Source organism: Macrobrachium nipponense, chromosome 7, assembly GCF_015104395.2.
Source record: "Macrobrachium nipponense isolate FS-2020 chromosome 7, ASM1510439v2, whole genome shotgun sequence".
NCBI lineage: Eukaryota > Metazoa > Arthropoda > Malacostraca > Decapoda > Palaemonidae > Macrobrachium > Macrobrachium nipponense.
In genome coordinates, this window is record NC_061109.1 from 17,147,775 (window position 1) to 17,174,388 (window position 26,614).

General features: G+C 40.8%; 2 protein-coding genes across 4 annotated transcripts in view; both read right to left on the reverse strand.

Moving 5' to 3' along the window:
* Window positions 1-1,617: 1,617 nt before the first annotated feature.
* LOC135217525 (uncharacterized) overlaps window positions 1,618-26,614 on the reverse strand; it is a 115,080-nt gene continuing 90,083 nt past the window's right edge. For all 3 annotated transcript variants that reach the window (XM_064253490.1, XM_064253488.1, XM_064253489.1), the window contains one exon: window positions 1,618-3,622. In XM_064253490.1, coding sequence (XP_064109560.1) covers window positions 1,964-3,622 — 1,659 coding nt within the window. In that variant the 3' untranslated portion in view covers window positions 1,618-1,963. The remainder of the gene's footprint in view (window positions 3,623-26,614) is intronic.
* Window positions 4,850-7,855, reverse strand: LOC135217003 (uncharacterized). The gene is made up of 2 exons (XM_064252570.1): window positions 7,471-7,855; window positions 4,850-7,280 (listed from the first exon to the last, which is right to left on the reverse strand). Exons 1-2 carry the CDS (start codon window positions 7,603-7,605, stop codon window positions 4,968-4,970), a joined length of 2,448 nt encoding a protein of 815 aa, XP_064108640.1. The 5' UTR covers window positions 7,606-7,855; the 3' UTR covers window positions 4,850-4,967.

Consider the following 26,614-nt stretch of genomic DNA (forward strand, 5'->3'; position numbering starts at 1 on the left):
GATTTTTACATTCTCACCTCGGTGATGAGGGAGAATATGTGAAAGAGGAGCAACCTGGTTCCCACAGAAAATTCATAATAACTAACGATAGCATTATGCCATCTGCAAGTTAGCCAAATGCCAAACCAAAGGTAACTTCAATGAACTAGCACACTGCTTATTTTACTAGTAACCATGACTAACATCAAACATATAATAAATAAGTGTGTGAGTAAATGCAAGAAAAGACTGCCTAGCCCTCAAAACACTGCATGCATTTTGAACGAACATTATTAATACACCAGTAACACATTTCGATTAGCAAAAGGAATGAATGATACTAACTCAAAAATTATCAGCAAGTTCAGCACTTGGTAACTGTTAATTTGTCTTGGACCAAAAATTAAAATCAAATACTACTGGCAATATGGAAATTATGCATACTAAATTAAGAATATTTAATATGAAATGAACCATGTACTGACTACAGGCAGTCCCCGGGTTCTGACGGTCTCGGCTTACGACGTTCCGAGGTTGAGGCGCTTTTCAATTATATTCATCAGAAATTATTTCCAGGGTTACGACTCATGTTCCAGGGTTACAACGCCTACAACACTGATCTGGCAGATGAAATATGACACCAAAAATGCAAAATAATCAATATTTGAAGGGGTTTTTTGTGAAAAATGCAATAAAAATGCAGTTTACATAGTTTTCAATGCGCCCAAAGCATTAAAAGTAAGGTTTTCTTAGGATTTTTGACAATGTTCCGGCTTACGACTGAACCCCCGTCGTAACCCGGAGACTGCCTGTATTTACAATACTTTCCATATGGGAAATGTAATCCTAACTGGCTGACCATCTGATGAAAACTTCAGCACTTGAAAACAAAATCTACATTTGAAACAGTCATTATTTCTTTATGAGTCGTAATTCCAAAAAAAGCATAAGAAAAATAGCAAAAGAAAATTATTTACGAGATAAAGAGGACAGTTAAATAGGAAAAAAAATCAGCTAAGGCTTGAGTAACGAAGCTTTTCGTGAAGCCGGACACCCAAGAAATGTCCTGCGTAAATCAAGGACCTGCTAAGAAGCATGCAAGGTGGCAGCCAACCAGCCAGCAGATGATGATCTTCTTTTGAATTAAGAATGATGTTTTTAGGTTTTGTAAATATCACATAAGTAGGCTAATGTAAATTACAGATTTGCTGCAAAGCAAACTATACATTTTAATTACAGTACAGTATCATTTTGTATATCATATTAATTAATTTTTCTTTGACATCTATGATATTTTACCATAACTTACTGATTCTCCTTCACCCAATATTGATGGGAACCAAGTTTTCCACAAGTTCTGTTTTAGATCAGATTTTCAAGATGAACTTCAAACATATGACACCCTTCCTAAATAGTATTGAACACCATGGTATCTTTATATCTATGAATTTTAACAGCCAGCTTCTCTAGTGGATTCTTTCCACACAAGGACTACATGCATTACTGTACTCTTCAATTACCATTATTTTATATTCAAAGTGTAACAACCTAAAATATATATAAGATAAAAATATCCCATATGACAATGACTCACAAGCACCATAATATAGAAGGAATAGAAATGTAAAAACAAATGAATAAAGAATGATTAAATATGACCATTTTTCAACATCACAGGAACAGTGACATATCTGTCATTGAATCTGAACATCATACAATACTATTTAGTAGTAGGTTCTCATTGCACTGCAATGCAATTCCTCAATTTTAGAAGGAACAGTAGCATCATGCTAAAGATTTGGTCCATCTCTTAAAACACGGTAGTAGTATATAATTTTTCTTTCTGCATCAATTCACCACACAATAACAGCACAGCATTCACCTTAACATTGTATCAGTAAAGCAACAGAATAATTTATAAATTATCTTCAGTTTCAACAAAATAAACATCTCTGAAATACACTCATTACTTAACACCAAAATTCTAAAACAAATTTACTAATAAATCGGTAAATTTGACTATTATTCCTCTATTCCATAATTTTTCTTGAAAAGTCCTCCACTTCTTAAGTTTTCTGGGCACATATATATATTGCAAGTTTGGATAGTTTTTCAGTATAATGCACACATGGTCATCAATATCAGCAACAGAAATGTTTTCAAGGACAGGTAGTATTAATGATGAGAGATGAATTGCTTTATGGCCATCTACTATTGCATGAAGGCTATCAATTGCTAATGCACTAATACACAAGTTCTTTATATCACTGCAAGATGATAAAAACATCTGCATCAGTTCTATGTTATCTGGGTGAGATGCGTTCAACATAAGCTGTAGTGTCTTGACTTTGGGTCTCTTCACAGGCTTCTCAAAAGAGGGATATGTTCGTTGATAAAAGCCATTGCCTGTTATGGTTATATTCTCTAAATGAGGGCAAAGAGACAATATGTTCATAATGTGTTGCTGAGTGGTTGTAGCCGTTATGTGTAGTCTGAGGCCCAACGATCGCAATCTGTGTCCGTATAGGCTTAGCACTGGAAGTAAAATAGATTCCAGATGGACTATGTCACCGCCAGCTGTAAGTGATTCAATCTTACTGCAATCTGACAAAACATTAGTTAGAGTTTCAATAATTTGGGAAGCCCTTCCCTTACAAGGTCCTTTTAGCTCTGAGCGAGAACACTGGCAATCAGGGCTTCTTGCAAACACCAAAGAAACATCTTGAAGTCCAGGAAATAATTGTGGTAAATATCCCACATCTACACTACAAATTAGTCTATCTGAGGCTGCACTTCTGTTGGAGTCCACAAGGTCTACTGTTGTTAAAAGTAGGCTTTCCAAGTTGTATTGTTTGCCACTCAAACCAGGTACCTTTGTTAGCGCATAATTGTGGTTAAATTCATTCACACGCCAATTCAATGTCTTCAAGTTTGGATAGTACGTTAGAATTGCAGTTTTTATAAAGCTATCATTCCAGTTCTGGTTTGAGTTCTGTCTTTGGTACCATAAATGCCTCAAGGCTGGAAACTGAGGTTCTAAACAACTATTTCTACCATCATGACTAGATATGTACTCTATCCATGGCCTGCCCAGTAAGGACACACAAAATGTATCTTTGGTCAAAGAACTGTACGAATCGATTAGAACTAACTCTTCAAGCTGTTTTGAAAAGCATTTCAGATTACTTAAAGCAACAACATTAACACACTTCCCTGCCAGATGGATGCTTTTAATTTTTGTGCAACTGCTGAACAAGGCTTGCAACACTGATTTCATATCCTCTGCATCTCGAAACTCGAATGCTAGAATCACTCGTTCCACTGGGAAAGGTCCAAATGACTTGAGCACTCTAATAAAAGCATTGAGGTATGCTACGTCAGACATAGAGTACTCAAAGACGAAATCAGTCTCATTGTCTTCACTTACATTCTCACTACCTTCCCATTCCACTCCCGTACTTAAAACAAACTCCTCAAAGAGTAAAAGCTTCAATATAGAAGCTTTCAAAAAGTCTATCTGAGATTGACATGATACATACTCAGCAACCGACGCAATTCGTTGTTTTAACAACCATGATGCTGGGATGCTGATTCCACCAGAATTTGTACATTTTAAACTAGATAAATGTTCCTTCAAATCCACCTGAAATAAAAAATATACATATATAAATATATTGCAAAATGAAAAATATCTTGTAACTGATGCCTCACTACCTTTGCTTCTATGTTAGCCTTGAAAGACAAACCATTTGGAATGCAGTGGTTTATATTCACAGTGTATACCTGTACAAAATTGACTGGAAAAATAATTATTATAAGACTATTAAAACTTTCATCACAACAACTAGGTTATTGGCGGTGCATTAAAATTAAATAGGGAACTAAGAAGATAAATGAATTTAAAGGGAGTTTTTCATAGGAAATATCTAAAAAAGGGATTTTGACGTAAGGAAAAATCTATTTCTGGGCGATTGGTTCGTGTCGCCAGCGAAATATCCTTTAATCCATTATTTCTAAGGTAAATGTACTAACACATACCAGAGAATAAATAAAATAAAGAAAAGGTCAGTACTACTGACTCGCTCACCCTCCAAGAGGGTGTCGGTATGAACACTATGGCGAGTGAGACCACTACCACGAACCACTTGCCAATAGAAATCTCCCACTACAAAACCCCCACTAGAGGGGAGCCGACCCACAGAGTGGGCAGCAACTACTACTACTCCATCCCATGCTGCCGACTGCTGCGCCTCTGGTGGCCATCCTGAAGTTAGCAGACAATCTTGAGCGTTGGGATGGGCAGGGCGGGATTTCGCTGGCGACACGAACCAATCGCCCAGAAATAGATTTTTCCTTACGTCAAAATCCCTTTTCTGAGCTCAGTTCGTGTCGCTGCGCGAAATCGTACCAGAGAAATAGCACAAGATTGTAAAGAACAAAATAAAACAGACAAAAAAGGGTCTCAAATAAAAGATAACATAAAATGAAGAAATATAATTGCTAATAGATATACATATACACAATGATACAGAATAGAAATATTACTTAAAATTAACTTAAGGTTAATAATATTTCTTAAAATTAACTTAAATTTAACATATATATACAGGGCTTACATGGAATATATGTTGAGCTTAACATCTGTGTATAGTTAATATGTACAAAGAAATTAAAGCAATTATAATAATAAATTGAATAGAACAAACTTCAACAATAATATAATAAGGAATGTATATGCTTAGTATACAAAACCCGTAACCATTGTAAATAAGATGTGTCACCCTAGCATAAAAATAAGGGGATCACATCAAAGAGATCATTATATACAATCAATTGTGAGTGACCCTAGCAAAAAAATAAGGGGGGGGCACCCACTATACCATCATAAGAGCAGCTAAGACTCAAGGTAAACGTAGATGAACATGGCAGGTATAGACGAACTGTTGGGTGAGATAGGTAGAAAGGAGAACTGGATCTTCTACTAAAGATTAAGCAGAGTCGGGGGAAACTATGTTACCCGCCGCAACTGCTGAAAATTTCAGAGCTTCCAAGGACTTTAAGTAATGACGCTTAAATACTGTCGGCGATTTCCATCCAGTATACTTTTTTAAATCATCGAAATTCATGTGTTGGAAATAGTTAATTGAGGTGGCAACTGCCCTGACATCATGTGCTTTAGGGAAGGAATCAGGATTGGCTTGCTTAATAAAGTACAGGATCTGTTGCCTGATGCCTTTAATAGATAAAGTACCACCTTTTTCTCTCTTAAAGAGAGGACCCGATGAGGATGAGGATGTCCTGGACAGAAAGGCTCGTAAGGTCGATACTGGACAAAGAGAAGTATCTTGTGGAAGGGGTACAACCTTCCACGGTTCCCACCTCATCAAAGGATCTTCATTCTTTGCTATAAAACTACGTTCCGGAGAAAGTAGAACTTCCCCTGTGGGAAGAAATTCAACATGATTCGGATCTCTGGATAATGCCGACAGTTCTGAAATTCTAGCTCCTGAAGCCAAGCTTAATAAAAATAGAGTTATTCTTAAGAGCATTATAAATGAACATGTCGTATTATCTGTTTCTGAAGCCAGCTTTAGAACATCATTTAAGAACCACGATACTGACGTAGGCCTCACTGAAGGTCTAAGTCTAGCACAAGCCTTGGGAATAGACGAGAAGTAAGAGTCTGTCAAGTCTATGCTGAAACCGAGTTGAAAAATCTTTTTCAAGGCTGACTTGTTTGTCGTAATAGTGCTAGCTGCTAAGCCTTTTTCAAATAAAGATCTGAAAAAGGATATAGCTGAATTGATTGTCATGATTCTAATATCTGATTCTCTCAGGAAGGTTGCTAACTTTTTGACTGCAGCATCATACTGTCTCAAAGTTGAATCTCTTTTATCAGATTCCAAGAAAAGAATATTTCGAGGATCAATATTCGCATCTCTTTTAGCCGCAAACTTTATGAAGTCCATAAAGTTAGGGTTTTGAGAATTCCTGAGGAAGCGAACACAGTCTTCGTTTGTACTGACTGGGAGAGCCTGGGATTGGGAATTCGAAGAGGACGAAGACCCAGTTCCAGAATCAGAGGGTACCAATTGCTCTTCGGCCAGTCTGGGGCTACTAGAGCTACTTGACCCTTGAATGTCCTGAGTTTGTTCAGTACCTTCAGGAGAAGATTCACTGGAGGAAAGACATAAATCTTCTCCCAGTTGTTCCAGTCTATGGACAGGGCGTCCGTGGCATAGGCCAGAGGGTCCAGGTTGGGGGCCACATAACATGGGAGTTTGTGGTTCGCTTGGGATGCGAATAGATCCACTTGTAGACCTGGAACCCTCCGGAGGATCCATTGGAACGAACTGTTGTCCAGTGACCATTCCGACTCCAGAGGAACTGATCGGGATAGAGCATCTGCTATGACGTTTCTCACTCCAGCTATATGGGTGGAGGAGAGGTGCCAACTGAACTTGTCCGCCAGGGAGAAGATGGCTACCATGACATGATTCAGATGGACTACCACTGCGCTGTCTAAAACTAGCTTTATGTGGGAGTTCTTTGGCGGACGTAACCTTTTTAGAGTCAAGAACACTGCCATTGCTTCCAGTACATTTATGTGAAGCTGACGGAACTGGGGTGACCAGGTTCCTTGAACCTTCTTGAACTGAGAATATCCTCCCCAGCCGCTTAATGAAGCGTCCGTGTGGATGGTAATCCCCGGAGGAGGAAACTGAAGGGGTACTGATATTGACAGGTTCTTGACTTTTGACCAAGGGCGTAGACGATTCCGCAGAATCTGAGGGACTGATGATAATTTGTCCCTGGACCTGACATTTGCTCGTGAGCGCCAGATTCTGGTTAGGTCTTTCAGTTTGGCTTTCATCAAGATGTTTGTCACTGATGCAAACTGGAGTGAACCCAGAATCCTTTCCTGGGTTCTCCTTGAAGCAAGTTTGTGTCCTAGAAGACCCAGTGGCGCCCAAGGGAAGCCCTTGGGCGTCCAACGTACTTACCTCGACCAACAGGTCGTCAACACCTACCATTGGTTCAATATTTAGATCCAGTGTCGCGACTTCCGACGAGATGTCCTGGCCTGGTTCAGTCAACGAAGCGGCGAGCTGCTGCTGAATTGCCGCTATAGTCGGGGCTGCCTCTGCCGGGTCGACGTAACCCGTTGACTTGCCGCCGGGGAAGATCAGGACCGCCAACCTCTTCTCAAGGATGTAGGGCTGTCCCTTGGCGGCGTTCTTGCCAAAACCGCCGACCCAAGCCCGCAGGGTTGCCAGGGCGGTGTCTCTAACAGCGGGAGCCTGGAAGAGAGGGTACTTGTTAGCTTTAAGTTTAAACTTAAAATTAAAACTTAAGTAATAGATTTAAACTAAAATTATAGAGGATGCGAGATCCCATATAAAACAAGCTTAAGTTTAAAATAAGAGATTAAAATTAAACTTAAGGACTATAACCTTGTAGGGATTAGCGAACGGAGTTGGGAATACTTACCCCGTCTAAGAGCTGGCTCACCAGATCGTAGCAAATAGTGCAGGTCTCGTGAAACCAGACTTGAAGGTTCCCGTGCGGAGTCGCGCATGGAGCATGGGATCTGCAGACTTCATGCCCACAGGGGTCCTGGAGCATGGCATTGCATCCCGGATGCTCACAGTTGGTGGTCTGTAAGTGAAAAGATACATGAGCATCCTAAAAGATATCACTTACAGGCTAGAGGCTAAAAGAACTCCGCTGCATGCCGGAGCGCGAAAAAATTTTGGGCATAACCCCTCCCTTACCGCCTGAATAGGCTAGAACCCCGGAGAGATCCGGTGTGAGTAGGCAACGGAGGGATTTGGCTTAAGGTAGCTTAAATTAAACTTACTATAGTTTAAATTAAATACTAATACTTAAACCTAAAGCCATAGAACGTACCGGAATAAGTCCGGTGCGCGGCGGAGTTGGTGTCGCGATATCAGCGCGACGGGGTGGTTAGTAAAGACCAACTGTACGCCTGCAGTCCGCCCGTCAGGGTGAACTAGCACCTTTCCACGGGGATGCCGGAGCTCTGGTATATTAAAGAGCACCAGTAAGCTGGGAAAGGGCGAGAGGGCGAAACAGGCTCGAGCTAGCAACGGAGCGACGGAGTAACGACGGAGGGGGGAAGGCCAGTCCCCCCCCCTTAGTCATCCGAGCGTGCCGTGAAGCCAGAGAGCGGTCGAGTCCAGTCTGGGTCTGTCCAGCCCCCCCTACTCCCTCCGCCTAGGGAGAGAGGGAGGCAGGCACGGGTATATGGAGCGAGCGTGGACAGACCAACCCTCCCCCCCGGCCCTATGGAAGAGCGGGAGGAGGGAAAGGTGACTGGACAGGCGCCTGGCTGCTCCGTGATCACGTAGTGACCACGGAGCGGTAACATGTAATACAATGACACAATACAGCCTAGGATAAAGCAACCAACTAATCAGAGAGATGCTATAGAGAAGCAACCGAACTGAAGAGCGGAAGCAATAGTGGTGGAAACCAATAATACATAACCTAGGCTACGTGAAATGCCAGACGCCGTAGGCTAACCTAAAACATAAATAATCAAAATCACTTAACGTAAAGAAAGAAATTAAATCAGTAGGAGAAAAAATCCAGGAGTGTACGACTAACTCGAAAGAAAGTCTACCACTCAAAGCTAGCCGGGGCCGATACTAAGAGCTGTGGCTAGGGTCTGGATGGAAGATGCCTACGCAAGGTGAAGAAGACATGCATGCATGACATAAACCCAGTAGGCTGGACCCCTAACATAAAATAGATAACTAATAATAGAGCGTAATGAAATAAGGGAAGGTTCTGGGTATGGAAGACCAAGAACGAACCCGCCACGAGGCAGAACCATGCTGCCATGCTTCCGACCTAGAGCCCGTATTTATACCTAAAAACGGCAAATACTGACTCAAGGGCGGAAAAAAACCAAATAGCAATAACAACTGATTACTTAACTTAGCTGCTGCGATGGCTGTACGCTCCATGACTAATAAATCCAAGATAGGGGCACAAAAAACACAGAGCAAAAAAGGGCACGTGTATACGCGATGCGCTAACTGAAAAGGATGGCCACCAGAGGCGCAGCAGTCGGCAGCATGGGATGGATTAGTAGTAGTTGCTGCCCACTCTGTGGGTCGGCTCCCCTCTAGTGGGGGTTTTGTAGTGGGAGATTTCTATTGGCAAGTGGTTCGTGGTAGTGGTCTCACTCGCCATAGTGTTCATACCGACACCCTCTTGGAGGGTGAGCGAGTCAGTAGTACTGACCTTTTCTTTATTTTATTTATTCTCTGGTATGTGTTAGTACATTTACCTTAGAAATAATGGATTAAAGGATATTTCGCGCAGCGACACGAACTGAGCCCAGAAATATACAGTCTTCCCACTGTATTCGTGGGAGATGTATACCAGACACCCCCTCTAATAGTTAGAATCCGCTAATAGTTGAAACCCACATAAAAATGCTCAAATCTGCCTATTTTGTTAGTTAAAACTCAAGAAAAACCCACTAAAAATGTTTGTATCTAATTTTTTTTAATAGTTTCATCACAAAAAAGGGATTTTGACGAAGGAAAAATCTATTTCTGGGCAAGGGCCTGTGTCGCCCAGTGAAATATCCTTTTAGCACATATTTCTAAGGTAAATATTACTAACATTACCAGAGAAAAAACTAAAATGGAATGTCAGAGTATCTGACTCGCTCACCTTATATAAAAGGTGTCGGTATGGTTTCTGGGGCGAGTGAAACCACTACCATGGGTCTCTTACCATTTAGATCTCTCCTTCTACAAAATCCCCCTGCTAGAGAGGGCTGATACACAGCCCACACCAGTAACTACTACTACTAGTGCTCCCAACACCAGCACGAGCGCCTCTAGCGGCCATCCTTTTCGTTAGCTCCATCTCGCACACACATGTTTTTTCTCGCTGTGTTTTTGTGCTTACGTTTTTGGATTTATCATTCATCATGGAACTCCAAGCCATCGCCGCAGCTAAGATAAGTACTGCTAAAGTGTTTCACGTAATTTTAGCCAGCTAGGGCCCGTTTTACCGCTTTTATTTAGGTTTTATGACGACGCCCTCAGCAGCATGGCTACAGAGTCGTCCCAGTCGGCACGCCCCACGTGTTTCATTATTTCATGCTTCTTCGGTCTTCCATACCGTTGTAGCTGGAACCTTGCAGTATTTATATGATTACATTTTTGTGTTGTGCAAGATGTACTTGTGTTTTACTTATCACGGGGATTCTAGCTCGATTGAGCTCTTGCCTATGTTACCTTAGCTTAGCGTTCATGCATGCATAGCTCGATTGAGCTCTTGCCTATGTTACCTTAGCTTAGCGTTCATGCATGCATGTCCCTTTGTCTAGGTCTGTTAGGCGTATTAGGACATATGTCCTCTCTTTTAGTCCTGCCATCCTGGCTGTCGCCCTCCGTTCTTACGTATCGGCAGAGGCCAGCTCCCGAGTAGTTAGGCGCCCTCCCTTCCAGGTCGGTTAGCCTAACTCCTCCAGGACATTGCTTTCTCTTTTTCTGTTTATTCTTTTCCTTTCCCTGTGTTATTTTATCTATTGCATGCTAGAGATGGTTAGAGGTAGCCTAGGCTACCTCAGTTCGCCTGGTCTGTTCTACCGCGTGGCCCTACCACGTTCACGGCGAGCCAGGCAATCACCATGAGCCACCCAGTCCTGTCCCTTTGCTTCTCCCTCCCTACGGGGGGAGTATCGCTCGCTCATGTTGCCACGGCAACCATCCGGGCTCTCTCCCCTCTTCCCCTCTACTCGGGGAGGATACAGGAGTCAGCAGGGGGACATCTGGGGCTGAGTCTTCCTACCGCTCTCACCCTTGGTTCCACGGGGGGGTCTCCTGTGCGCTCAGGCTCGGCTGGCCACCACGCTCAGCCGTGCTCGGGCCCCCTCGGGTCCCTCGCCGCTCTCTCTCACCCCGAGTCACCTCCCTTGCCCACCGCGTCAGTGGCGAGCTCCGCTGGCTCCGCCAGCTCCTTAGGGGGGTGACGGAGAGAAGCCCCGCCGCATGCATCCACATTATTTACCATTATTTATTCTTGTTATTATTGCTACACGTCTTTATGTTCCGCTAAGCCGGCGGAGTTCCCGCTCACCAACCGTGTTCTCCCCCTGCCTGCGAGTTTTTTATTACGGCGGAGCTATGCTCCCCTTAATTATTTATTTACTTATTTTGCCTACTCATGCTTCTCCCCGCCGTCCTCGTACTTCTCGCTCCGGCGTATAGGCTGGTTTCTAGTTTGGTGGAACTCCTTATTCCGGTACGCCGGAATTATACTAACTAGTATACCAGTTCTATTCGACACTCACCACTACAGGAGAACAAGAGAAGGCTAACCTCTATGTTAACCACTCCGGTATCCTCCGGCGTTTAATATCACTTACTGGACTTAGTCCTGTTAGTCAGTGTTGATACTCATGTATCTGTTCACTTACCGGCCACCCATTGCCAGGAAGCAGGATGTAATGCTGTCCTGCAGGACCCCTGTGGGCACGAGGTCTGCCGGACCCACGCCGTCTGCGCCATCCGCTACGGGGACATAGCGGTCTGGCACCATGAGAGCTGTTCCATATGTTATGATCTTGTAGATCAGTTTACCTCCAGTGTAAGTATATGCAGGAGTACAATTGCTATATAATTTGGTCTATACAGGTACAGCCCTAATAAGTGATATAAAAAGTGATATAATTACTGATATAGTTGGTCATATAGTCTTAAGCTCCCCTAGCCGAGGGCTTACAATAACCCTCTCTTTCAGGCTGCTGCTGTCAAGGACGCCGCATCAACCACTCTGAAAGCCTGGGTCGGCGGGTTTGGGAAGAACGTCACCAAAGGGCAGCCATACATCCTCAACAAGAATATGGCTGTCCGGATCTTCCCCGGCGGAAAGCCTACCTGCTATGTCGACCCGGCAGCGGCGGCCCCGTACATCGCCACCATTCAACATCAGGTGGCTCAGGCATTAGCAGACCTGAGGAACTCGGAGATCGCAGACGACGTGGCAACACTGAACTTGGACCTCGAGCCGATGGCGGTAGGTGAAGCAGGTAGTATGCTAGATGAGGCAAGTTTGTTGGGGGCTCAAGGGCTTCCCTTGGGTCCATCTGGATCTACTTCCCCTATCCCTTCTACTGCTTCTTTTCAAGGATTTTCAGAGAGTGAACTTTCGGTTAGGCCGAAGTCCACTCAAGCTATCCCTAAAGCAAAAGGGAATTGTGAAACTAAGACCCTGGAGAAGACGCTGTCTAAAAAGACTACATCTACTTCTTCTCATAAGTCTCCGGCTCACCATCCCGGAGCAAAGTAGTCTAAGTCTACCTCTTCGCACTCCAAAGGGTCCAGAGGCAAGTCCTCGAGAGACAAGGCTCAGCTACCTGCGGATCCTGAGCCTTTGACCTCTACGGGGACACGCCCCAAGACTCCTGCCGTGATCAAGGAACCTAGCCCCTTCGACACAGAAGCATTTACTGCAAATATCATGCAGCAAATGGGGAACTTTGTCGGGAACTTAATTCAGGACAAGTTCGAACAGATGTTGACACACATCTCTTCTTCTTTTGAGGAGTCGGGCCAGTCGATCCAAAGCATTTCGGAAAGGCTGACCAACCAGGAGAACCTGATGGCAGGTCTCCGAGAGAACCCATCGGCAGTTCTCCCACAGCCCGGTATGGCGGCGCAAGCCATGCCGGACTACAACACCCTCCCTATTTATACGGCGAGCAACCCCTGGAGGGTCTCGTCTTATGTCCCCTTTAAGGACGGAATGCTAATGTTGGGGGACTGTGGTACTCGAAGGCTTGAGGACTTCGAGTTCCACCCTGCTGACCTGCAGCCCCCCTTCATTGGCTACGCCCGTCTTACGGAGATAGCGATGAGGAGGGAGAACAGAATACCTAAGGAAACGGTCATTTTCAGCTGTGATCAGGCTCAGAGAGATTGGCTGAGGAGCCTAGAGGACTGGGAATGCACCAATACCAAGATGCAAGCCTTTAAGAGCCCCTTTACTATCTTTGTGGTGGACAGAGAAACCCCCATTCCGTTCACCACAAAGGTTGCAGAGTTAACTCTTCAGGCCGCTATGAGGGATGAGCCCATGCCTCAACTCCGAGAAACGGAGCCCACGTCTCTTCTCCTCCCAGGCACCGAAGATCTTTGGGCAGATTTACCAGCTACTTTTACAGTAGGGAAACTCAAGCCAGATTGTGCAATAACACAATTTAGCGAAAGGCTCCCTAGGCTCCCAGACAATCTCATACAGGCTGAATTTGACGCTAGGACCAGGCTAGGAAGGTCCCTAAATTCCCTAGTAATGACAGAGGTTTCAGCAGTGACTTACGGCAATGAACTCCTTTTCAAGCTGATTGCTAAGTCACAGATCCACACAGTGCAATGAGACCTTTATGACTTCGCGATTGCAAGACGCAATTGCAGGAAACACGTCCTGCAAGAAGCTACCATTCGCCACAAACCGAATAAGTTGCTAGCGGATTCCATTTGGGGTGCTGACCTCTTTCCAGAGTCGATAGTCAACTCGGTCCAGCACGAGGCGACAAGACTTAATCAAAGTCTTAAGGTCTGTTGGGGACTTTCGAGCAAGAGGAAACCTGAATCAACTTCCTCTTCTAAAAAGTTGAAAAAGCCCAGGAAATTCCAGCCCTTCCAGGCTACCCAACAGCAACAGGTAGTACAGGCAGTGCCAGTCTCTCAGGTGGCACAACCCTCCACTTCGAAGAACCGATTGCAACAATTCCTCCTATTGACTCCCCAGAGTCAGCCCTCTACCTCTTTCGCAGTATCCCCGGCCTTTAATCCAGTTTTTGAAGGCCAAGCTTTCCAACCTTTTAACAGGTTTGGAAGAGGCAGTAGGGCTAGAGGTGCATTTCGCCAAAGAGGTGGCGGAAGAACACCTAGCAGAGGCAAACACTTCCGAGGGGGACGCGGGTTGCGACCTGCCCCAAGTCAGTGAGAACACTCTGGTAGGAGGGAGACTGTTCCTCTATTGCCACAGATGGGGGTTTAGCAATTGGGCACAAAGTATTGTGTCCAAAGGACTGGGATGGAGCTGGATCAAAGGTCCTCCTCCATCCAAGACCTTCCTTCAACGGCCAACATCGGAATTGACGGAGTATGCTCAAGAACTCCTTCAGAAAGGAGTAGTGTCAGAAGTCAGGCATTTAAAGTTTCAAGGTCGCTTGTTCAGCGTGCCAAAGAAAGGCTCAACCAAACGAAGAATAATTTTAGACTTGTCCCATCTAAACTTATTCATTCGTTGCGACAAGTTCAAAATGCTGACTATCTCGCAGGTGCGGACCTTACTTCCCCGTGGGGCCGTCACCACCTCTATCAATCTTACAGACTCATACTATCACATCCCAGTGGCAAGACACTTCCGCCCGTACCTAGGTTTCAGACTAGGGAACCAGGCATTCTCCTTCAAAGTAATGCCCTTCGGGTTGAACGTGGCCCCCAGGGTATTCACGAAGATGGCGGAGACAGTAGTTCAACAACTAAGGTCTCAGGGGATAATGGTAGTCGTGTATCTGGACGATTGGCTCGTTTGGGCAACAACCATCGAAGAATGCCGCAAAGCAACGGTCAAAGTAATACAGTTTCTGGAACATCTGGGGTTCCAAATAAACAAGACCAAGTCCAGGCTAACGCCGGACTCCCGCTTTCAATGGCTCGGCATTCAGTGGGATTTAAATTCCCATACTCTATCAATTCCGTCGGCCAAAAGGAAAGAAATAGCCAAAGCAACAAAACAGTTCCTCAAATGCAAACAAACATCAAGGAGAAGCCAAGAAAGAATCCTAGGTTCTCTCCAATTTGCCTCAGTGACAGACGTTCTACTGAAGGCAAAACTAAAGGACATAAACCGGGTCTGGCGCTCGAGAGCAAACAAGAAGTCTCAGGACAAATTGTCAGCCATCCCGCCGATTCTTCGCAAACGACTGCGCCCCTGGGCGGAGGTCAAGAATCTATCAAAATCAATTCCTCTTCAGTTTCCCCCTCCGGCATTAGTTATCCACACGGATGCTTCACTAAGCGGTTGGGGAGGTTACTCTCAGTTCAAAAAAGTACAGGGGACTTGGTCCCCTCAGTTCCGCCAGCTTCACATCAATGTATTAGAAGCTATGGCAGTGTTCCTCACGCTGAAGAGACTCCTACCAGCCAAGAAATCTCATATCAAGCTGGTATTAGACAGCACAGTAGTAGTACACTGCATCAACAGAGGAGGATCCAAATCAAGCCATGTGAACCACGTCATGATAGCCATTTTCTCACTAGCAGCCAAGTACAAATGGCACCTATCCTCCACTCACCTAGTGGGAGTAAGGAATGTGATAGCAGACGCCTTGTCTCGTTCAGTTCCTCTAGAGTCGGAGTGGTCTCTGGACAGGCGTTCATTCCAGTGGATATGCCAAAAGGTTCCAGGACTCCAAGTGGATCTTTTCGCTTCACAGTCGAACCACAAGCTCCCGTGCTATGTGGCCCCCAACCTGGACCCTCTGGCTTATGCCACAGACGCCATGGCCATAGACTGGAATCAGTGGATGAAAGTGTACATCTTTCCTCCAGTGAATCTTCTTCTGAAAGTTCTGAACAAACTCAGGACTTTCAAAGGACTTTCAAGGGACAAGTTGCTCTAGTAGTCCCCGATTGGCCCAAGAGCAACTGGTTCGCACTACTTCTGGAATTGGGTCTCCGACCTCAACGGATTCCCAATCCCAAGCTATCTCAACCAGTACAAACGAGGACTGTGTTCGCTTCCTCAGGAATTCTCAAAACTCTAACTTTATGGACTTCATGAAGTTCGCAGCTAAAAGAGATGCAGACACTGCTCCTCAAAACATCCTTTTTCTAGAATCGGATAAAAGAGAATCGACTCTACGTCAGTATGACGCAGCTGTTAAGAAACTAGCCAATTTTCTGAGGGAAACAGATTCTCGAACCATGACTACCAACCTGGCTATCTCCTTCTTCAGATCCTTATTTGAAAAAGGTTTAGCAGCCAGTACTATTACTACCAATAAGTCAGCTCTAAAGAAAATATTTCAATTTGGTTTTAAAATAGACTTAACAGATTCCTATTTCTCGTCTATTCCTAGAGCTTGTGCTAGGCTCAGACCAACAGAGATACCTAGCTCAGTTTCATGGTTCTTAAATGATGTTCTCAAACTGGCTTCAGATACTGATAACGATTCATGTGGCTATATACCCCTCCTAAGGAAAACATTATTTCTTTTAAGTCTGGCCTCAGGAGCCAGGGTATCTGAACTGTCGGCTCTTTCTAGAGATTCGGGCCATATCGAATTTCTTCCATCAGGAGAAGTTCTCCTCTCTCCAGATCGAAAATTTTTGGCCAAAAACGAGGATCCTTCAATGAGGTGGGCCCCTTGGAAGATCCTTCCTCTTCCTCAAGACCCCTCTTTATGTCCAGTTACGACCTTACGAGCCTATCTTTCCAGGACATCTATGAGATCCTCAGGCCCCTTATTTATGAGGGAAAAAGGTGGCACTATTTCCTTGAAAGGAATTAGGCAACGAATCTTGTACTTTATTAAACAAGCCAACCCAGATTCGTTCCCCAAAGTCCACGACATTAGGGCAGTAGCTACCTCAATCAACTATTTCCAACATATGAATTTTGATGATCTGAAAAAGTACACAGGCTGGAAATCGCCGACAGTATTCAGACGCCACTATCTGAAATCCTTAGAATCTCTTAAGTTTCCAGCAGTAGCAGCGGGAAACACAGTTTCTCCTGACTCTGCCTAAGTAGTTTAGTTATAGATCCAGATCTCCTTTCTACCTGCCTCACTGACATCCTTCCTGTAATCCTGCCACCAGGTTCTACTCTGTTTTGAGCCTTAGCTGCCCAAAAAGAGCTATAATTGTGAGGTTTTCCTTATTTTTTTGCTAGGATTACTCACACCTGTAAATAACCTATTGTATTGTCTAGTTTTAAGGTTATTATAAGTTATTATAAGTTACTATAAATTTTCATAAGTTATATTAAGACAAAAAGTCCATTTCATGACAAAATTGATACAAAAAACAAAACATGAATTTGCAGATATTTCTCATAGAAAAATACAAGGAAACAAGCAGGGTCTTAAAATGACAGATTCAGCATTAGCTCACTCGGAGACAAAAGCGAGCTCCGAAAATGTTGATGAAGCACTTTGGGTTGGCCAGGAGGATGTCGCTGCCTAGGCAAAACACATCATGTCTTCTTATGTCCGTGCATGAGCGGAAGCAAGGATCTGGTTTTGGGTAGATTTTATGGGCATGATAATGAGCTGTTATGACATTACGCAAGCACGAACTTTCTTACAAGACACTCTCCATAATATGATGTCATTGATTCATCACAAGTTCGTTGCACGGGAATAGATGTGTGACGTCATACCTCTACATAATGGGAAGGTGTTGTATTTTGTGAAGTGTTAGTGCTCACAGCTGAATGGGTAAGCATACTTTTAAGCCCAAGTGTAGCTTTGACTTCTTGTATTTTAAATCTTTATTTCAAAGATGTCCTTTTCCATATGACTTTTTGATTTATGTCATTTTGGTTTGTTTGCAATTTATTTATGTGGGATCCTTTTTCTTTGTTACAGACGTTTCTGGCCCATCAGGCAAGTAAGTCTGCCAGGTTTGGTAACCTGGAAAACCGGGAAGTATGGAGTTTCCTCTTATGGAGTGGTGTTACTTATAAGACTGTGTTATGACTTTTCTAGTTGCCTATTTTATGACTAAACTAATGTTAGTTATTGTAGAGAAAGAGGTGGATGGGTTTGGTTAGATCCCCAGGGTTATTTGGGTTTGGATTTTGAATTTTAACTTATTCAGTTAAACATTTGTTTCTTTGAGAATTTTATTTATTTAGTTAATCCTTTTATTCTTAAATAAATGTATTTTTGCAGTTCACGAGTCTGATTTAGCTACCTGAGAGAATTATGAGGAGTAGAGAGAGAGAGAGAGAGAGAGAGAGAGAGAGAGAGAGAGAGAGAGAGAGAGAGAGGAGGAGAGAGAAAGAGAGAGAGAGGAGAGAGAGACCCTTACCTTACAGACCTTACATCTTGTTCGGGTTGCCCTAGGTCCCTCAGTGTGAGGCACCTCTAATGTCTACTAGAGAGTTGCTAGTACATCTTCCGGTATATTTTGCATCTTCCAATCTTGGATGGTCTGGGATGCAGTTTAGATATTTGTCGAGCTTATTCTTAAACACATCTACGCTCACTCCTGTTATATTCCTCAGATGAGCTGGCAACGCATTGAATAGACGCTGCATTATCGATGCTGGTGCGTAGTGGATTAATGTCCTGTGTGCTTTCCTTATTCTTCCTGGTATAGTTTTGGGCACTATTAATCTACCTCTGCTTGCTCCTTCTGATATTTTTAGCTCCATGATATTTTCGGCTATTCCTTCTATCTGTTTCCATGCCTGAATTATCATGTAGCGTTCTCTTATCCTTTCTAGACTATATAATTTTAAGGTTGTAGTCTTTCCCAGTAGTCAAGGTCCTTAACTTCTTCTATTCTAGCTGTAAAGGACCTTTGTACACTCTCTATTTGTGCAATATCCTTTTGATAGTGTGGGTACCATATCATATTGCAATATTCAAGTGGACTACGAACATATGTTTTATAAAGCATAATCATGTGTTCAGCTTTTCTTGTTTTGAAGTGCCGTAACAACATTCCCATTTTTGCTTTACATTTTGCCAATAGAATTGCTATTTGATCATTGCATAACATGTTCCTATTCATCATCACACCAAGGTCTTTAACTGCTTCCTTATTTGTGATTGTCTCATTATTAGGTCCCCTATATGCATATAGCTTTCCTTCTCTGTCTCAATAGTTTATTGATTCAAATTTATCAGAGTTAAATACCATCCTATTTACCTCTGCTCAATCATATACTTTGTTAAGGTCTCTTTGTAGCGCGTTCCTATCTTCATCACAAGTAATTTCTCTACTTATTCTTGTGTCATCGGCGAAACTACTCACTACCGAGACCTTAACATTACTGTCTATGTCTGCAATCATAATAACAAACAGTAATGCAGCTAACACCGTACCTTGTGGCACACCGGAAATTACCTTAGCTTCATCCGATTTCTCATCGTTTGCAATAACTATCTGTTTTCTGTTGTGTAAAAATTCTTTTAACCATCTTCCTACTTTATCCACTATATTATGTTTTCTAATTTTCTTCGCTAATATATTATGGTCTACCTTGTCAAAAGCTTTTGCAAAGTCTAGATAAACCACATCTGTTTCATTTCCGCTTTTCATATTTTTGTATATGTTCTCGCGGTGGACTAACAGTTGGGTTTGTGTACTTTTTCCGGGTACGAAACCATGTTGTCCTATATTAAACAGATTATTTTTTATTAAATGTTTCATAATATTTTTCTTCATTACCCTTTCATACACTTTCATAATATGTGATGTTAGACTCACAGGCCTATAATTACTTGCCTCTAGTCTTGATCCACTTTTGAATGTAGGGGTAATATATGCTAATTTGTGCTCATCATAAATCATGCCTGTATCTACACTTTGTCTTAATAATATTCCAAGTGGCTTTGCGATAGAATGAACTACTTTCTTTAACAAAATAGCAGAAACACCATCAGGCCCTGCTGCAGCTCCATTTTTAATTTCATTAATAGCCTGCACAATATCAGCTTCATTAATATCTATGTCAGCTAAATATTCACTATTTTCTTCCCTTACTTCTATATCATTATCTTCATTATCTATTCTAGGGGTGAATTCTCTCTTATATCGTTCTGCCAATATGTTGCAAATTTCCTTTTTTTCATTCGTTAATCTCCCTTCAATTCTTAGAGGGCCTATTTCTATTCTTTTATTCATCTTTTTCACGTATGAGTATAATAGTTTGGGGTTTTGCTTGATATTTACTAAGATTTTTTCTTCCAAGTCCCGTTTTTCATTTTCTTTTGATTGTATAATCTTTTGTTTTGCATTTTCTATCTTACTTTTTAGTTCTATAACTTTCCATGCATTTTTTTCTTTTGCAAGACCTTTTTTCCATTTTCTGATTTTCTGGAACAAGATCCTTCTGTCTCTTGGTATGCATGACTGATGTTTACTTTTCTTCTTCGGTATATACTTAACCACTATTTTCTCTAATATTTTATATAATATCTCCGTATTTACCCTTATGTCATCACTTACGAAAATGTTATCCCAATCTTTGTTTAATTCTTCATTTATTTCTGACCATTTTATATTTTTACTGTAGAAGTTGTATTTTCCATATCCTTCCCACTTTTTCATTTCTTGCTTATCTCTGCTTTCACTTGCTTTGGAATGGACTGTTAATTCTATGACATTATGGTCTGAAATACTCGCATTATAAACTATTATTTCTTTAACATAATTCATCTCGTTCACAAATATTAGGTCTAAACTACTTTCCTTTCTTGTTGGCAGGTGATTTATTTGTTGAATGTTGTATTCTAGTAGCATATCTAATAGCTTTTCGAATTGCCTCTTATCTTCTGCACTACTATTACTCTCTTTTTTATATATTACTCTCTTTTTTATATGTATAAGTACAACCACAATCTCCTATTCGTTCTTTCCAGTCTACGAAAGGAAAGTTGAAGTCTCCAGATAGGAGAATAGTCCAGTCCTTGTGATTTCTACATATATCATCCAATTTTTCTATTATTAAGTCAAACTCTTTAGTATTAGGAGGTCTATATATTACTATGTTCATTAATTTTTCATATTCAAATTCTACCGCTATTAGTTCACATTCTGAGTTACTATATTTCTCATATATTTTTCCTTGTTTTTTGTCTTTCCCATATATTGCGGTTCCCCCTTGATTCCTATTTTTTCTATCCGATCTATAAGTTTGGAACCCTTTTATTTGATCATCATTCCCAGTCCTCTTGGGAATACCAGGTTCACTTAATATTCATTATATCTATTTTCTTTTCAATTTGGGTTAGTTCTTCTAAGTACTCTATTTTTCTTTTTGAGTTACTCGTAACTAAACCCTGCGCATTCATCACTATGATGGTTTGCGTGTTTTCTCCTTCATTTAATATGGGTAATAATAAGGATTTTCTAATGTCTCTTTCCTGTTCTGGTATGTTGTTCTTTTCTTCATTTCCAGAAATTCTGACATTAAAAAATCCAACTTTTCCATAATATTTGATCTTCCTTCATCATAATTATTCATTTTGTGTCTGAATCTGCAATTTTCTCAGTATCTGCAATATCCTCTTGCATCATAAATACAGTTCTTATCTCTTGAGTTGTATCTTGGAGCCGAGGGTTGGAAATGTTTTGCTGACATCACTGCATATCGCGTTGATGGCTTGGTTTTTTCTTTTACCTGATATTCTTTATTCCTCTCTTTATTTGTTTCTTTCTTATTTTGGATTTTATTACTTGATTGATTATTTATTTGATTTTGATTCATGGCTACAGGGTGCATATATTTACATTTTTTGTCGAACTTACATCCTTTTCCTTCTTTTAGGTTTTTGCATATTTTTGGATGTAGATCTCTGCAATCATCCTCATAGCCATCTAGGTATGCACATTTACCATATATTTCATAGTTGTGACATACCTTAGGATGTTTGTAGTAACATCTTTCTCCAAATCTGCAATTCCCTCTTTTCAAAAGGTTGCAGACTTTGTCTTTTTTGTCTATTTTTTCCTCTTTCCCGTCATTGTGTAGATCTGGGTAGAGCCTCTTCGGGATTTTCTTTTGTGTTGTCAGAGAGAGAGAGAGAGAGAGAGAGAGAGAGAGAGAGAGAGAGAGAGAGAGAGAGAGAGAGAGAGAGAGAGAGAGAGAGAGAGAGAGTCACTCAGTGCCTTACTGCTCCAAGGTCATGGTTACCAACATAATTTGGAGAAGCAAATTTTATATATACCCCTCCAGTTCTAAGGTCATGGTTACCAACATACTTTGAAGAAGTAAATTTTATATGGTATACCCCTCCAGTCTCTGAGGAGGGGTCAACAGATATTTTGTTTTTCTTTTGAGACTCTGTACCAAGATTAAAACCTCAGTAAAATATGTTCCATGGAGGAAGCTGCTAACACGTAAGTCCGCAAATCCAGAGTGCGTGAATATGGGGGGTTCATTGTGTGTATTTAATTATATACATACAGTGGTCCCCACGTATTCGTGGGGGATGCGTACCAGACCCCCCGTGAATAGTTAGAACCCGCGAATAGTTGGAACCCCTATAAAAATGCTTAAAACCTCCTATTTTGTTGGTTAAAACTCAAGAAAAACCCACTAAAAATTTTTATACCTGTTTTTTTTAATAGTTTTATCACAAAAAGTGCATTTTATGACAAAATTGATAAAAAAAAAAACAGGAATTTGTGGATATTTCTCATAAGAAATAACGCGAATAATGCAGGGGAAATGTTCCCGAGATAAATACGCGAATGTGTGAGTCCGCAAATCCGGAGAACGCGAAATACAGGGGGGTCCACTGTATTTGCAAATTCAAATGTACTATATATAGTATATACATGCATTGTATTTATGCTTTACAATTTTTTGGGGAGGCCTGCCTTCCTCACTGCTCCATATTACAATGCCCACCAAGAATTGTAGCTAGGAATCTGTCACATCCCAAAGACAGTAACCTATGCTTTAGATTCCCAAGACTGGGGCATTTGACGAGCAAATGTCTCACAGTCAAGGGCATAAAGCAGTCATCGAAAAATGGAGGATCTTTGCTGGACTTCAAGAACCCAGGAGTTAGTCTTGTATGTAGAATCCTAAGCCTGCACATTGTTTCTTGGCTCCTTGGCATATAGTATGTCACCTGTAATTGGGGGTTTAAGGACCACAACTACCCGCATTAAGCAAAATCTGTGTAAGTTGGTATCCCCCTCTAGAAACGCTTATAACTGGCTATTTTAATAGTTCACACACCTTAAACACCACCTCTAAAAATGCTTACAACTGACTATTTTAATAGTTCAATGCTTATTTTAATAGTTCAAACACCAAAATATACATTAAATTATCATCCTAAAACCCTTTGATGTAATTTCTAAGTCACCTTACAACATTACCTTTAAAATTATATGGCTTACGACTACGTGTGAAAACTAATCAGGTTACCCCTATATTCAGGCACAGCCATTTTCTCTCATACAGTAATGAAGCTGTCCTGGTTTCTTTTTCCAGATAGGGGAAACATTGGGAATTAACAAGTATTCCAAATTATAAATGCAAATCAACAGTGATAAGATATTCTCTTGTAAATGTACATGTTACAATGATTTACTTATTTTCAAATACATTAATATCAATGAAAAAACAACAAATATCAATAAAATGTTATTTCGTTTACAGAATACATTTATACTGTACGTACTATTATAATGATCTATTATCACTGTAAAATATATATATATATATATTATATACTATATTATATTAATTATATATTATATTATATATAATATATCTATATATATATATATATATATATATATATATATATATATCATAGGCAGTCCCCGGGTTACGACGGGGGTTCCGTTCTTGAGACGCGTCGTAAGCCGAAAATCGTCGTAAGCCGGAACGACGCTTGGAAATATGTCTTAAACTAATAAAAAGTTATAAAAACCTTACTTGTAATCCTTTGGTTACACTACATGTTGTTTCCTGTAGTTTTATGTACAACCTGGAGTTATTTTTCATAAAAGAATGCTGGTTCTTGAAGGTAAAAACTATTGTAATCCTCTGGTGACACTACATTCTTGAAGTTTTATGTACAACCTGGAGTGATTTTGCCAAATCTTGAGGGCTACAAGAACAGCTGATTACTATTTACGTATCATATAGACTAATTAAAGTAAACGTATCTTTAAATAGGACTTATATATTAGTATCAACAAAACATTTCCTGCTATGAGTCAGAGGCCGTTTAATGAAACGAACACTTCTCTGTCCTATCTGTTCAGAAAATAAATGTTACGTCAATCCCCGAGACGGTGACCATTGTTGCCAAGGCGTCTCTCTCTCTCTCTCTCTCTCTGATCAAATTACACTGGAACTTTGACATACGATTGCCCTAATATACGAATGTTTTGAGATACAACAAAAAATTTGCGAAATATAAGCTTTGATATACAACGAAATATTTGAGATACGATTTTGCGATGAGTGTTAGTTGTATAGGCGACCGATAAATGGCGTTCAGTCTGTTTGTTTGTTGGTGCTGCATGTTAACACGTCGTTGTTTAGTTCGTTGTATTTGCGCCTATTTTTCGTGTTATTTTGTCTATTTTATTATTAACCATGGGTCTCAAAGCTAAAGACAAAGCAGGTGATAAGAAAAAACCAAGAAAATGATTTCGATGGAAGCAAAACATGAAATTATAGCAAAGCATAAAACCTTCCAAAGGCATCACCATTATTTCTAAACTACAAACTGATTAAAATAAAAAAATAAAAATTAGTTTAGCAATGTTATTTCATTTGTGTTTATTACGTAGTTATTAGTGTACATACGTAAATAAAAAGAGAACAAATCGTTCCCTGCCACCCTTCCCTACCTCTTCCCCCTGCTGGCCTCACGTCATCTTTCGTTGTGGTAAGTAAAATTCCTTTCTTTTTTTTAATTGATTTTATTAACATTTATTATCATTTATCACATTGCTATGTTATTTTATCATTATGTGTGTTATTACTCGTTTATTTGTGTATAAATTGTGTATATTATATGTAATTTAGCTGTGTTTAGGTGTGGTTTCATACCGCTAGAACGGATTAATACATATTACATTATTTTAAATGGGAAAAAATGCTTTGAGATACAACTGTTTTGATATACGACGATGGTAACGGAACAAATTAAATTCGTATGTCAAGGTTCCAGTGTACTGGATAATGTCTCTCTTTGGATACTTCGATTTTGCCAAATCTTGAGGGCTACAAGAACAGTTGATTACTATTTACGTATCATATAGACTAATTAAAGTAAACGTATCTTTAAATAGGCTTACATTATTAGTATCAACAAAACATTTACTGGCATGAGTCAGAGGCCGTTTAACGAAACGAACACTTCTCTGTCCTTACTCGGAGCGTCGGAAGACGCCTCTCTCTCTCTCTCTCTCTCTCTCTCTCTCTCTCTCATTGTAATCTAACCAGAAACTTCGTTTTGTTATTATTACTGGAAACAAGCAATGATTTTTTTCATTATTTGTGCTTTTGGACTGTTATATGTAAACTTTGCGCACCGCAAGCTAGTATGTATTCATTCGCTCGGAAACTAGTTTCGCATATGAGGCGTCACTAAAAAACATAGAAAAATACGACATAAAAAGTGTCGAAAATCATCACAACCTCAAAATTTTTGTTGTAATCTAACCAGAAACTTATTTTTATTAATATACTGTGCTAAACTATAAAGGAGTTTTATCATAGTATGAGTTTTTTAAAAGCGTCGTTAACTCGGAGCGTCGGAAGCGTCAGCGTCGTAACCTCGGAACAAGCGTCGTAACCCAGGACGGATTTTTCCATTGAATATTTAAGAAAAAGCGTCGTAACCTCGGAACGTCGTAAGCCGGAACCGTCGTAACCGGGGACCGCCTTATATATATATATATATCATACATATATATATATATATATATATATATATTAAAAAATTGGAGCTGCAGCTTTCGGAATCATACTTGTAGGCTTCCAGGGAAAGGCATTCGATATAATTGAAGAGAATTGCCTGCCTTAAATCTAAAATTGATTCCCAAAAATCCTTGCACCATCGGGTCCTTTTTCAAGCTCAAGGACAAAGTTAGTCCGTTGTTTACGTCCAGCGTTGTTTATAAGTATACTTGCCCCAGGTGTAACCAGGGGACTTACGTTGGATGTACCAAACGACTGCTAAGGGTACGCATAGACGCCCATAGAGGAATTAGTTTTAGAATTGGAAGCAGACTGTCCAACCCAGAGCAATCCAATATAAGGAATCATTCCAAATTATGCAAAACATACATAGATAACAAAGATTTTCAGATAATAGGACAAACGCAGAAAAACAATGACCTAACAACCCTAGAGTCCATAATGATAAAATTAACTGTCCCATCATTAAACACCCAAACCTCATCTACACAATTGTTCATTGCTTAACGGCCCTATTTGTCTTGTCGTTGCCTTACTGTACGTGTGTGCCTTGTTTATTATTATTGTAACTTTGTTTCAACAGCTTCCTTTCAACTCCCGTCTGGGTAGGTCATTTTCGTGCCAATGGTGTTGTGTTTTTGTCTTTTTTGCTTTTATATATGTATATTTTTAAATGAGTTAACATTTTAAATAAGTGATTTTAGTTATATTTTATATTTTATTATAAGTGTTTTTATGATTAATTATTAAGAATCAACTCGCTGTATTTCAGCCTTGAAAATGCAACAATGTAGTTGTGAAACGTCGGCATCAGCAATAAACCTTCAATTATATCGAATGCCTTTCCCTGGAAGCCTACAAGTATATATATATATATATATATATATATATAATATATATATATATATAGAAAAAACAATTGTCCCCACATTTGTAA